Source organism: Rissa tridactyla, chromosome 11 (assembly GCF_028500815.1).
Source record: "Rissa tridactyla isolate bRisTri1 chromosome 11, bRisTri1.patW.cur.20221130, whole genome shotgun sequence".
Classification (NCBI taxonomy): Eukaryota; Metazoa; Chordata; class Aves; order Charadriiformes; family Laridae; genus Rissa; species Rissa tridactyla.
Window position 1 is genome coordinate 12,533,054 of NC_071476.1, and position 14,136 is coordinate 12,547,189.

General features: G+C 40.3%; 1 protein-coding gene across 7 annotated transcripts in view; it reads right to left on the bottom strand.

Moving 5' to 3' along the window:
• Positions 1-1,513: 1,513 nt before the first annotated feature.
• Positions 1,514-14,136, bottom strand: part of CSNK1A1 (casein kinase 1 alpha 1) — a 36,637-nt gene continuing 24,014 nt past the window's right edge. For 3 of the 7 annotated variants that reach the window (XM_054217928.1, XM_054217932.1, XM_054217935.1), the window contains 5 exons: positions 12,927-13,005; positions 11,860-11,934; positions 10,512-10,618; positions 9,451-9,599; positions 1,514-2,111 (listed from right to left, as the gene is read on the bottom strand). In XM_054217928.1, the coding sequence (XP_054073903.1) occupies positions 2,056-2,111; positions 9,451-9,599; positions 10,512-10,618; positions 11,860-11,934; positions 12,927-13,005 (466 nt within the window). In that variant the 3' untranslated portion in view covers positions 1,514-2,055. Of the gene's footprint in view, positions 2,112-2,703; positions 4,209-9,445; positions 9,600-10,511; positions 10,619-11,859; positions 11,935-12,926; positions 13,006-14,136 lie in introns of those variants that run through there. The other 4 variants (XM_054217933.1, XM_054217930.1, XM_054217931.1 and 1 more) reach the window with 4 other exon arrangements.

Below are 14,136 nucleotides of genomic sequence, written 5' to 3' on the forward strand. Positions count from 1 at the left end.
CCTTTAGTACTGAGCTTTGTAAAGCATCTGAGTGCACTGTGGTTCCTTTAAAAACAAGGACAAAGCCTTCCTTTAACACAGCACCTTTCCTTCACGGCTACCGACAGCACAGTCCTGGGTCGATTTTGAAAAGCTCCGTTAACATGGCTGAGAACGACGAACGTCTTTGTGTCCTAGCACACTAGTAGATTGCAATTCTTTGCAAACAGACCTGGTACCACCCTCCCCCTTCCTGTTTAGCCCTGGATAACAAGGATTACATTAAAGAGCCATTTCCACATTAGAACATGCCATAAACGCAGTCCTTCCACTCAGGGCCAATTAGGAGGGTGGGCATTTCCTCTGCGTCGTCCCTCGCCTCATGTTTCCAGAGGCATTAGCACTCAGAGCAGACAGCTCTTCCTCCCAGCCCACTTTTCATCTGGAGCCTGCCATGCTCATGAACTTGCATTATGACATCAAGCTGATACGGAATCATGATGATTTCACTGCAATTATGTAAGGAGCAGATGGGCTGACGGAGCTGGCTAAGCAACAAATCTTCTAAATTGGAGAATGCTGTCAAGAGAAATTAAAGCCTTATGCAAAAAAACAGCCGACTCGGGATCACAGAAAAATTCCAGCTGGAAGGGACTGCAGGGAGGCATCTAGCCCAAGCTCCTGCTGGAAGCAGCGCAGCTATGACCCAGGCACCATCACCTCTGCTGCAGCCCGCTTCCAAGAAAAGCACGGCACACAAAGCATGGACAAGTTCCTGCAAATTGTAAGCAACGCACCTGAAAGCCAACTGAGAGGACAGGCAGAACAATGCAACAGCAGAACAAGTCAACACAGAAGCTTGAAAAATATCCCCCATGCAGATACAATTCAACAGAAATCAGCAAGAAAAATATCAGGCTGGCACACACCAGACTTGACACATCTACCAGAAACATACCTAAGCTTTCAGAGACTGAGTGTTTCAACACAGCCAGGGCTTGAATTCATCACTTATTACCAATGCCAACACCACACAGAACAGCAGGCCAGACAGTGAGAGCGATGTTACTAATGTAACTAATAACCAAAACCTAGAGCAGTCTGCCCTTTTTTCAGAGCCTTTATGGGAGAAAAGAAAAAGACTCAGTTGCTTGTAACAAATGGCTTAAATAGGTTACAAATAATGAACCAGTATGCTGCATATGAGCACTCCATGCTCCAAATTAAGGGAGCTTTTAAAAGATGGCCTTAGCACGCCTCTCAGAGTTGCTATAAGGAGGTTAATAAATTGCTTTGAAGTGCTGTAACACAGCTTAGATGACTAAGAACCTGTTGTCACAGTCTAATGTCATTACCTGAATTCTAGCACTTACCAGGGAACTTGAGGTTGTAGTTCTTGCACTTTATGGCCCCTGTTATAACTACTTATAAAGGGCTGGGATTGCTTGCTTGCAGAAGTTTTTGACTTTTCATCAGGACAGTAGATAAGAGTAAACCTCCCAACACAAAACCTATGCAGAGCTGCAACCAGAAGTCAAGATCCACATAGTTTTTAATGTTTTTGGTTTTAAGTCTTTGTTACAAACCAAATAGATTATACAGCAAATGAGTGTTCAGTATCACAGCATCTCTTTAAGGAAGGTTGCCGTCTTGTTCATTGTTCAGCATGTCTGGTGCAGGCTGGTTTTCTGCAAAGCAGCATGACACAGCTGACTTTAAGCTCACACTTCTGTGCAGAAGTAAATTCTATTAACACACCATGTCTGAAAGACTACCTGGACTCCATACTCCTCAGCAGGACGAGGCCTGCAGTTTAAGAACTACAAACCAATGCATTTTGACACTCTAAGCGTATGAACTATTCTTGCTTACAGTGCTCATCAAGGGCAGTTTTGTTTCTAAACTTTGACAACCCTCCTCAAAGTCATGAGTAAATTTAATGGACAGAGGAAATAATTTCTTCTTCTGAAACCAAATTACTTCCTCCGACTTTCAAATACCTCATATCAAAGCAAGAAAAGCGGTGCCAAAACAATTCCAAGCAGCCACCCTGAAAACAGCTGCCAAGAAGGCATTTCATTGCATTCGTTGCTTCTTCCCCTTCTGCCAATGCATGTTGTCAGATGTATTACCTAGACAGTAAAAATCATATGTAAGGACATAACATAGTATTCTAGATACCAGTTCTTAGAAACATACCCATTTTCCTATGAGGCATTGCTTGTAAAGCATCCTTATTTGGATAGGGCAATACTCAGAGCCTAGGAAAAACATCCTAGCCAGAAGAACGAGCTACATTTCTTCTTCCACCTTCCAGGTAACAGAGAGACCGCTCTGACTCAGAAGTTTCCAAATGTGCACCGATATCTCTGTGAAGCCCGGCAGACTTTTTGCCTCCCTGTATGCCCAGATTATCTCTACAAATGTTTATTAGCACACAATGTTCTCCAGCTAAAGTTTAACATCTTCTCAGAGCAGATCCTCCTCGTAAAGGGAGTATGCATAGTGACCGCGCAAGAGCGCGGCCTTGATCCAGATTACCACTCCGTGATGACAGAGAGTGCACAGTGTAAGTATTAAGATCTTGAAGAAATGGTTTTCAAAATGAAAGACCTTTTCAAACAGTAAAAATACGAACTGTGAGCAGGAACTCTGCTACATGCATAGAAACTGTCTAAAAAGCTAACATACAAACAACATTTACACAATAGGCATCTGGCAGCATTTTCAGACATTTTTTTAATTTATTCTGACATGCTATAAAGGAATAAATTACACTGTTAAAGAATTACCAGCAATAAAAGTATTTCTTTCTTTCAGCTGGGCTAGAATAGGAGTGAGAAGGAAGACAGCCTGGGGCAGTAACCAATGTGAACTCTGCATGGTGCGAGGCTGTCCCCTAGAACAAGAGTAAATCTGGTCATATCCACTTCACAAGAACTTGAAAGAAAATGCCTTGGTTTAAAACCATCCAAATACTCCATTCAAATTTCTCTCAAAACTAGCAATCGCAAGTCAGTCCAGCCGATGCATGACATGGCAATGCTCGGAAGCTGCCAGTACCAGGTCTGCAAAAGATGCCATTTTGTTTTTAAAAAAATCCAATCTTAGTATAGAGGGCTGGTCTCAAACAACAAGTTATAAAAATGCAAGACTGCCCCTTCCCCCTCAAGGAAAAAATACAAAATTTATTTAAAAACAAAATGAGGCAGAGTTACAACACTAAATCTAAAATGATTTAGAAAGAAATATGACTTCTTTTGCTTAACAAATGGCCTTAAAACTTGCTTTAAAAACAGGGTGATGTAGATTTAAACTGAATTAACAAGGCAAATAAAAAAATCTCATTTCCTTACAGAAACAGTTTTTAGCTTTTAATGAACTTGTAAACAAAAAAGCTCCCGCTTCAAAATAAAAACAAAATCCCAGATCATATAGATGTTTACAGTGATTACATTTATCTAAGCAACTTACATACAGGTTCAGTTGTAAGATGTTAACTAAATTTTGTGACAAATATGCTGTTTTTCCTTTTATACCAAGAACATTATAGAGTTAATGCAGAGTCCTAAAGATTATCTAGTAGTCGCTAAGTTTCTCTTAAGTCTTCACTTTAGATGCTGTTATTTCTAGCACAGGTAAGCAGGCAGAGTCTTTCATACGCTTAAAAACTGGAATCTTTGGTTACTACCATGTCAGCTGGCTTGGTATGTTGCACATAGAAGCCAACAACTTTAAGAATGTTTTAAGTGTACAACTTTCAAAACCCAGGGAGGAATAACCAGAAAAGAGTGCACAATTGTGAGCATTTACAATTATCACAACTGTTGCCGAAGACTGTTCATGCCATTCTTCCAAAACAATGAGATCTCATAAGCAGTGTAGTTCAAAGTAAAAAGGTAACAAAAATTGGCATATGCACAATTTTCTCCACTTGTGTGTCAACCATTAGGTAACTTTTCCACTTGAAAAAAATGCAATAGAAAACTGGACACCATGTTTCACTATCTCAGTAATATTCACAATTACAGCTGCTACAACTCAAAGTGCAGCATCATTGACACTGCCCAGAGCCAGTTTATACTGATATTAAGTTCTTTACACCAAGTAAATGGTTGCCCACAGCCACTGGCAAGTGTACGTATGAACTAAAATTTCTAGGATTTGGGGAGTGACAAGTCCTGCTCCGATCTGCTCTGCTTTGTCCCATCCTCGCCATGCTCAGAAACCTGCAAGATAAACACAAGGGCAACTTACTGATACAGGATGAAAATGAGAAACAGCCTTCACAGTAGGAGAATTAAGTAGCAGTTATGGTCATTCAAAGGGGAAAATGCTGCTCCGTCTCAGAACTGCACAGTTCCTAGGGTCCATTTCCAAAGCTAACAGCATTTGCCACCACACTTTAGCACAAACACACACCTCTCACTCATACCTACTGCTGCGCTGGAAAACAGGCCTATGCACCAGCTGGATGCTGCATTCCTTAAATAGGAATTCAGATCAACAGTTTGAAAACAAGATGTGTTATTGCCACTAGGAAGCAGGATGTAATTTCATAGGATTGTTTTCTACTTGTCTGCAATGTCTCATGTTTATATCCTTGAATGTCAAACTGTCATCTGACTGCAGTGGTGCTCTTCAGAGACGCAGTACAGCAGTGTCACACAGACAGAAAAGGAACAGGAATAACTTACCTTACAGTAACTGGTGTTCACTACGTGCTCACACGTACAATGCTCTGGGCAACCAGAACAGAAGCAAGAACCTTTGACAGTAACTAGGAACCCAGCATACCTTCTGTCCTTGGAAGGACAAGGGAAACCACATGTGACAGGGGAGGTGGGGAGTCAGGGACAATTCTTTTAAAGTTCTGGACTCCAAATGACACGTTCAAGACATTATGGAAAAGGGAGAGTAAAGGAATACATACAGAGATCTCAAAGAACCAGTTACTGCAAGCTAAGCCAGTCTTCATGTGACTGCTTATATACTCACTCCTGGTGACTCAGGTAGTAGCACTGTGCTTTAAAGAGGTAACAGGAGTCTCAACCAAAGACTACTTTGCCAAGCAAGTTTCCGTTCTGGATGACCTCCAAACAGTATGGTATTCTGTCGATGCATGAATTCATCTGAGCAACAGCTGCGTTTTTGCAACAGAAACCTCTTCAGAGTGAAATACAGACAAAGCTGACCTCAGCTATAGCTTGTGCTGTCATCCAGAGAGAAGCAAGTGCAAACAAGTCTTAAACACAGCCTGACATACGATCAAAAACGTATCTGGATAGTACCCAGAAGACAGCTTTAACTCTTCCAAAACAGGCTACAGGTAAGAAGATTCACTAGCTTTGTTTGAACCCAATCTTAATGCACTGAAGGACAATTCTCTTTATCCAGCACTAGCCATTCTGAAAAACCAAATCCTGCCCCAGAACTAAGACAGTCTTTCCCACTTGAGCGCAAGTTCTCACAGAAACCCCAGTGAATCCTTAGTTCCACTGGCACAAAATTGTTCGTAACCCTTACTTGATGCATACAACCAAAAGTTACGCTGTTTTTCCATTTAGCATGTGCAGCAGTGGACATTGATTCATTAGTTGAACCACTTTCTCCACCACCAAAGCAGCCCAAACTAAGTCAACAAAGGAGGAGTGTGCTCCCAGTGCGGAAAGAAACAGATCAACCCATTGCTTTAGAAGCCCGGATATTTCAAATGAAAATGGGATCCTGAACCTGAGGACAAAGGACATGCTAACAAATTATATGCTGCTATTTGTTAGAATACCTCAAATCCAAGGTATTATGGGCAAGAGAATGCCCAACTCTACAGAGAACAATAGGGAACTGGATTCAATCAACAAAACCCTTTCAAGCCCTGTTAAGACTACACAGAAGTGTTCCCAACCATAGCTGTCAAATGAGATGTTGAGACATTCATGTAGCACACAAGACTTTGGCAGTATGAAGAACATACTGAGGAGTTTTTGCTGGCATTTCTCTAACACATCTTCACTATATACAGGGCCAGCTCAAATCTGCACATTCATCACTCCTTGCCCCTCCAGGGTGTAACCCAAAACTTTGATAATCTCTATGCTATGTGAGGGATACTCAAATTGCTTTATTACTACTATAGCTGCAGATCTGATCAATGGGGGAAAAGTAACTGTACAGTCAAACTCTAAGAAACTCCTCTACTTGAGAAGTGTTCAAACTTTTTCCTCTATGAAGTAGCTGCAGAGACAAGCAGTGAAAAGCATTTAGCTGTCAATTGGCTAAATCTCAAGTAGTGAACTAATAGCCTGTTCTGAGAAATGCTGCCACAACTACAGGTGTCTGGTGAATGCTAATGGGATTGCTGACAGGCTCACAAAACTTGACACTGAAGTGAATTAAAAACCATCTCTCACAAATGGAACGGATAGATTTTATCCTGGAGACTGACTGCATGAGTCAGTTTTATGACTGAGGGAAGCTGACTGTAAGCATTGTTACAAATCACACCTGAACAACTGCTGCACCGTCAAGAGATTGAGAGCTAAACTTCCCAGAGTCAGCAGAGAAGCTCTGTCTGTTGAAACCGTTCATCTCTCCCAAGTTCAAAACCAGCTGATCTTGTTACAAAAGACACTGCACAGGGTTCCAGAGAGGGACAGGAAAAAAAAGTAAAAGAGAAAAAGAGACCATTGACAGAACAGGCTATCCTGGAATCAAACAGAATATTCAGCCTGAATAACCTATAGGACTCAGTGAGATAGTTTAATATGGATCCGAGTTAAAGCAGCCAGGAATATCTATAAATAAGCACACTGTCCAAATAATCTGAGTCATGTTAAGTCTCTGGACATTATTTGAAAGAATTGAGACTTCACACACCCCCTGCCCCACTCCCAAGAGGCACATCTTCAATAGTACTTGCACTTTATACAGTATACTGTAAGATTTTAACCAATAAGTGCACCTGAAAATCGCTATTTGCAGTACTCTCATTAAACTGGATATTGTTACCAGAGTGGTACCATTTGATGCCATGAAGCCTTTCAAGCCACTTCAGCACAGGCTTTGCTACAGCAACTACACAAGAATTTACTGAACGCTGAAAAAAAATAAACCAGGTATTTCATTGATCTTCAACGCGACAGCAACATATAAGCCATAGAACCTCCTGCTTGAGCTTTCCTGGTTCAGAAAATCTTCATTTTAACAGGCAATATTTCTCATAAAAAGGCATGTATTATTTTAGAAATCTGGAATCTTTGCTGTGATGAAGAGACTAAGCTATTTTAGCAAGCTGGGGAAGTCTTCAGATGTTTGACAAGCACTACTTTAATGCTGTGCTGACATTACAGCTTGATCAATCCAAAGGTCACAAGTCTTTTCTTCATGATGCAGGGAGGAAAGCAGGCAGTCATTCCCCTAGAAGGCTGTTACTCTGTGCAAGAGCCAATGAAAGTCTGCTAGAAAAACAGCAACTTTTCCATAGCTATAGTGATGCGCCTCGTTACTAGAGGACGGTGTGATGAGGAAGGTCATCAAGAAGCAGAAATGGTCTATAAGGTTTAACTGCAAGACAGCCTCCCTGTTACTCATGCTTGTCAGTCAGCCACAGCTTTGCATTCTGCCACTAAATCATCACTAGAAAGCAGAGGCATATAATTGTTACGACGACCTTTTCTTCACTTAATGGTATATAGCACTTGGTCAGAGACCACCTGAGCCAGGAGTGGCACATTAAACCTACTTCACCAGCAGAACAATATTTCAAGTGCATACAACTTGATTTTCAGGGCAGTGCTGTTTACAGATCATCAGCTGTTGCATGGTCTTTGCTTTAAACACAAACCATTGTGAAGAATCCACATTTTTGCTCAAGTTATTTCCTCCTGCTCTAACAGCCAACCTCTCCACACCCTGACAATGGGCTGGATTCAGTAATGAGTTCTGAACTCCAATCAGAGCTTCTGTATTTCAGGAAGCAATCCGAGCCTGGGTGCATAATCACTGAGTCTGCTACATACTGGTGTTACAGCTGAAGGAACTGGTTTACAGCTTTCAGTGTTGTAACACCCATTGGCTCCAGCCAAACAAGTTGGAATCTCTGTGCAACAAATAATCTGACATTTAATGGCATCCTATGGAAACTGTTTTTCTTCAAGAAACCGTTTCAGATTGAGTCTTGGAAAGACTAGCAGGTATTTTACTTCACCCAGAGAAATGAAGTGTTATATTTTTAGATCGCTATTTTGACTAAAGCCACCTGGTTATGTTTGCATGCTGCCACAATATGTGAAAAACAATGTTTTGGTAAGTTTACTGTAAACACTTCTGCATTTCTTTGACTTCCAAGTCTGCCATGTTAACTTAATATATAATTTTATACATATAAAAATGATAGTCAAGACAAGAACGTACTGAAGAGTAGCACGCAGCAGTAATACCTCAATAGGCTACCTCAATAGCAGTAACTTAAATCAGGTTCTCTGCTCTCACTGGAACAACCTCATTAGCTTCAACTTTATCCACAGCTCATCTTGGAGAACCAGTTTTATTACAAGACTGGCTGTAATAGTCACCAGCTGTAGCAGTTTCATTCTAGCAACTTACCAGACTAACACTGGCAGATTTACATCACAATTTTTAAAAAACTTCATGAATGCATTAAAAAAATTATATTTGCCTTTTCAGAGCGCAGTTTTCAGTTTTTACACAATTACATCTTGAACATTTCACAACATTTCCCTTTGAAACCATAACCTAGAAACATTAAAAATAGTGAAGAAACCCGAAGCCCCACCCCCGAGCATCTACATACTTCAGAAAATTGTGACTTGGCAGTCCACGGCAGTTCAGGGTTACTCTTGAGATTTAGGCAAGACATTTTGAGTTCACTGGTCCTTTAACTCTGGACCAAATGTCTCAATGTAAACCTACTGCAGGAAGCCAGATCATTCACCATTTTCTGTTTCCAATGTTTGAGGCATACAGAAGCAAACCCACAGCACTATACCAGCTGGAACAGAGTAGAACCCAAAGTCTCTAGATCCTTGCCTAGTTAATGAGAATTATCCCTTAAGAAGTGTTAGGTCTAGGATTTTGGATTGTATTATATATTTATACATATATAAATATATGTATCATATATGTATATATATAAATAAAAATAAATAAAAATGTCACATTCCCAACACCAAGTCAGTTTCTTGTTTTTGGAAAGTGGTTAATGCAGGAGCAAAAGATGCAGTGGTTAAAATGACCCAACATCCCCAGAAGAAATGACATGAAGAACAAGGACATTTTGGTATAAAGTTAGTAGTCAAATTCTCCAAGGACGTCTCTTTTTTTTGCTTTTTAAATTAACAGCCAAATGTATTTTTTAAACCACCTCCTTGATCTAACACTTAAATTGCTGACATTGTCCAAATTAGTGTAATTTTTTTTTCCTGTAACGTCACTTGGTTCTTGGCTACTAACCTTTCATGTTACTCTTGGATTTGTCAGTTTGCTTGCCTGTGGGGGTTTGGGCCTGCTGCCCCTGCCCACTGGAAGAGGCTGCCTGCTGTGCTGCTTTCTGCTTTAACATTGTCCAGTCGAATGTGTAGTCATATTGGTGGTTCAAGGTCCTAGAAAAGAGTAAAATACTTTACTGTAACAGATCATAACTTCCTTATTGCTAATACCAAGCTTTTGCTGAAAACCCCGAACTAGAGGTCTTTTTCTAAGCTGCTTTGGAGATTACGAATGGTATATAAATGCCAAGTATTAGTAACTTAAAGGGATTCTTGAAACAAGCCCAAATACGATCAAGCAGTGTTTTCTTCACTGGTTACACGAAAGTCTGCATTTGTAGAAGCAGCACTTGTCAACCTGGCTTATCCATTCGTCTGCACTGAGGTTTCTCAGTTGTTTTGTTGGGGTTTTTTTGTTTGTTTTTTTTTTTTGTTTTGTTGTTTGTTTTTAATTTATATAGTTTTAAGGAGACACTGCAGTATTGTAGTAATATCTAGTAAAAGTCGCTTTGGTTTCCAGAAACCTGCAGGGAGACTCTTGAGAGATCAGTCCCAGCTCTTCTTTTGACAGATGCTGTTCACTCCACAAGGCCGAGTTTATGTTCTGGTTTCTCTAACAAGCTCAACGTAACATCACTATTCCCCTCCACTGAAATCCATCTCCTGGGCACCACTGCTAGTCCCATCACCAATCTCCAACATAAAAAGCTTCAAATGCTTCTACTGAGCGGTCAATTTCTTAAGCTATTTGCAAGAGAACTTGAAGCATGGGCTCAGCCCTCTAGCATTAGTGGTTAGATCACGCAATTCAAAAAGAAGAGAATCTTTTCCCTCATGTTTAGTGTTGAAGAATATTTTTCAGGTCCTTTAAACAGCTTGTCAAACTCTGAAATGGAAAGAAAGTCCCAGAACTCCTCCCTACACCACACACATATGAAGCAGCTTTCTGCAGTGCAAGTCCTACAGAGCAGTTACCAACTGGTAAAGCACAGACAAATTTCTGTACTTTTCCACTTTGAGACTGACCTGAAAAGAATACGGAATAATTGCCTCAGATACATGTAATCTGGTGCCTCTTCAAAGCGCAGGCCACGACAGTAGTTCAGATACATGGCAAATTCTGCAGGGAATCCCTGTAAATCAACAGTGTTAATCAAGCCATGGCTTGCAGCAAAAAGCTTCTAACAACCCTACAAAAAGCTGTATTTCTGTCTACTACAGCAGAGAAAAACTGGCTGATGATTCATGTATGTAAATTCCACTTTGCCTCTAGTTATTCATTTATTCTGTATTTCAGAAAGTGGATTTGATCAGCAAGTTACCAGGTACACACTCCTTCCCCAGAATTGTTAGCTGATGCATGTTTTGCAGTTGCAAGTCCTCTGCTACCAAAACCTTCAATACACAACATAAAGCAGTTCATTCATCCTAATTAAACCTAGTTCTTATTAACTAGGTCTCTGGAATAAGTAGTAATTGTCTCTTAAAAAGTTCCACTCATGTTTCCTTGATAATCTACCTGAGCATACTAGAGGCAAGGTCAGTTACCAGTTAAGTGTGAAGACTTAAACCATGAAGATTTCTTTCAGACTCCCTGCTTCACATATTTATACATTTAACACTATATTAAAGCCTACGTGTAAATAGCATACAGCATAGTGCTGTACAAGAAAGAAAACATGGGGTGTAACAGTTCAGTAGCTTGGAAGATGTTGTCAGACTGTAAGGGTATATAAATGTGCGTGACTAGGAAGTGCAATCCCTGCTGCTGCTGTTTCACATGCAAAAACTACCACATGTTCTCAAGGACCTTTGTTAACAAGTACATGGCTGCCACAGTTCAAAAGAAATCTTAAGACCCAAAGGATAGCATCGGAGAACATCATTCTGTGTCATGGCTTCAAAGATCACTTGACATCCAATTCCACTACAGCCTCTATTTGAAATACGGATGACAATCTGAACAATCCTGAAGAGGCAGAAACAAGTATATATGGGCAAGCTATACAGCTCTACCTTAGTTTTAGCTCTACCTTAGTTTTATTTATCCAAGAGGGCACATGTAGAACTTTCACTGTAGCAGTTGAAGAAATGAACAAGCCTCACTTAAGAGAGCTGGAGAGCTTGCACAGCCAACAGTTCCCAAAAAACTAGGATGGTGGTGGCACGAACTACACCAAGAAACAGGAGCAAATGCCTGCCCAGTTACACACACAGTCGTGTTGGGTGGCCAAACAGAAGGCACCCATGACTGCCAGAGAAGTATTATGCAGCAGCAAATGCCATGTGAGACTATCTAATATATTGGCTCTAGTTTTAAAAAACAAGAAAAGAACTTCCATTTCACAGTATGACATCATTTGGAAACTCTTACCTTACACAAAACCTCAACAGGAGTGGACATTTTCTTTTCACTAATCTTTTCATACTTTTGCTTCTTTGTTGCAGCCTGTGGAACATGTAGGTCATAATATAAGAGATATTGTGCAACACTGGATTAACAAGGACAGTAGCAAAAAAAATGACAAAAATCCTTTGGTCAACCATAAGTATTTTATGTGAAATCTCCAAGTCCCACACACTTATTGCAAACAGAATGAAGGTCAATCTGGTATTAAGATTTGGACACAGTTTAATACCATTTGTCGCAGTCTAATGCTTCCATCACATGGCACAGCTCATGTAGTTCTAGCTGCTGCTTTTGTCCATTAAACAGACCAGACTTGCATTTCCATTTGCCAAAGTTCTATTAATTCCCACTCAGTACCCCATTCAAGGGCTGCCTGCGTGTTTCAGTAAGCAGCCATTACATTCATTTGCAGCTGAAGAGTTCTAGTGTTTCACAAGCTGCTTGTCTTTTTAGAAAACTTGCAGCTGCAATATCATTTGAGTTACACAATTCTCACGTGGAGGAAGAAAAACAATTAAAACATGAGAACAAATCACTGAAGTCTATATAACAGAAATATTTGCCATACTTGTACTTGGCTACCATACATGATAACACTTGCAAGTCTGTTGCAGCTAATAATTATTCAGTCATACCATAAACTGGACTGAAAATACCACTAAAGCTGAACTTGCTAGGCAAGACATTATTTCCATGCTCTCTACAGCAATTCAAAAAGCCACTAAATGTTATTTTCTACTTCCCAGAGAGGGCCTCATCCTACAACAGGACAATAATAATTTGCAAAGATGATGTAAGCTATTGTTTAGCATAATTTTTAAGACAGTCAAACAATACACATTTTGCCTGCTGCACAAGAAGCAGAAAGAACTTTTCTTCTACATTCTATAAATATCATTGGCTCGGGAAAAGCCGCTTTGTGTAACTGAAGCTAACCATTATATACAACCACCTAATCCAGACCTGCAGGCAGAGCATGATACCCAAAAATAAGAAAAGGAAGGGTGGGGGGGGAAGGCAACATAACCTACCTTTAACCCTTGCCAAGGCAGACTGGTTCTGTTAAAGTACATCAATACATATCCTAGAGACTCCATGTCATCCCGACGACTGGATAAAGAGTAAGAACACAATGAATTACAAACTTTGGGATTCCGTACTTTATTTCAAGTAGCACAAGCATTCCAAAATTAAAAAAAAAAAAAGAATAATTAAGGCATAAAACCTAAGCTTTGTTGTAAAGGATGGTCTCTTTCTAATACAGCTAAGACATCTAGGTTTTCAGGATTCCACTGGCAGACATGTAACAAGTCTTCACAAGCAGGAAGCTGATCCTATTCATTTTTCAAGCAAGGAATAGTCAGTAGGTATTTTTGCGGTAAGTTTCCATCTGCAGTTACATTAGAATAATTTGGGAAACAAAAACTTTGGAAAATAAAAAAGGAAACATTAAGTGTCTTCCCCATGTAATTAAATAACCTGGATAGAAACTAAAGCTTTACCGGCAGGAACCATGGAATGCATTGTGAAAGAGGTACATGACATTAGCCTTAACTTCATTAAGGAAGATATTTCCCTGAACCTTGCCTCAGTCTGGGACCAATACCGAACATCTTGCCCCAAACTCCTGCTTAACTCCTTTCTTTCCTCACTTCTGTCAAAAACACCCAAATTGCCTCCATGGTTTTTAAAAGACATGCAATATTTAGAGAGGTGCATGCATCAGAGGTGCCTCTGCCTTCTTCTGAAGAAGCCTGTTTGAAGGCAGCCAGAGAACTCCAAAGTTAACTATCCATAGACTTCACTGAGAATTTGCACTCAAGCTCTCACGCAAAGGGCTTAAAATGTTTTCTGTACTACATATGCTCCAGACCCACACTTTAGCCACACAAACACTATCATACTTTGCAACACGGCTTTCATGATTACTAAGGCTAGTACAGTTCACTGAAGTGGAAAAAAACGCTCCATGATTTTATTCCTCTTGGCAAAGTTGCCTCTTCCCAGCTGTGGTAGAATCAGATTTTTTTCCTCTGACTGCCCCTCTGCAGCTGACATCTATTTAACACGAGACAGAACAATGCAAGTTATTTTTCTCCTCCCAGCTCCCTTATCAAGAGAGCCCGACAGGTATTACCACTGCTTTGCCACCCAGGCAGATCTGCAAGAGAAGTATTTAAATGGTGGCAGGAAAGACTACACACATACTACCCCAACAAGGGAGTAGAAGGCTAAGAGCAG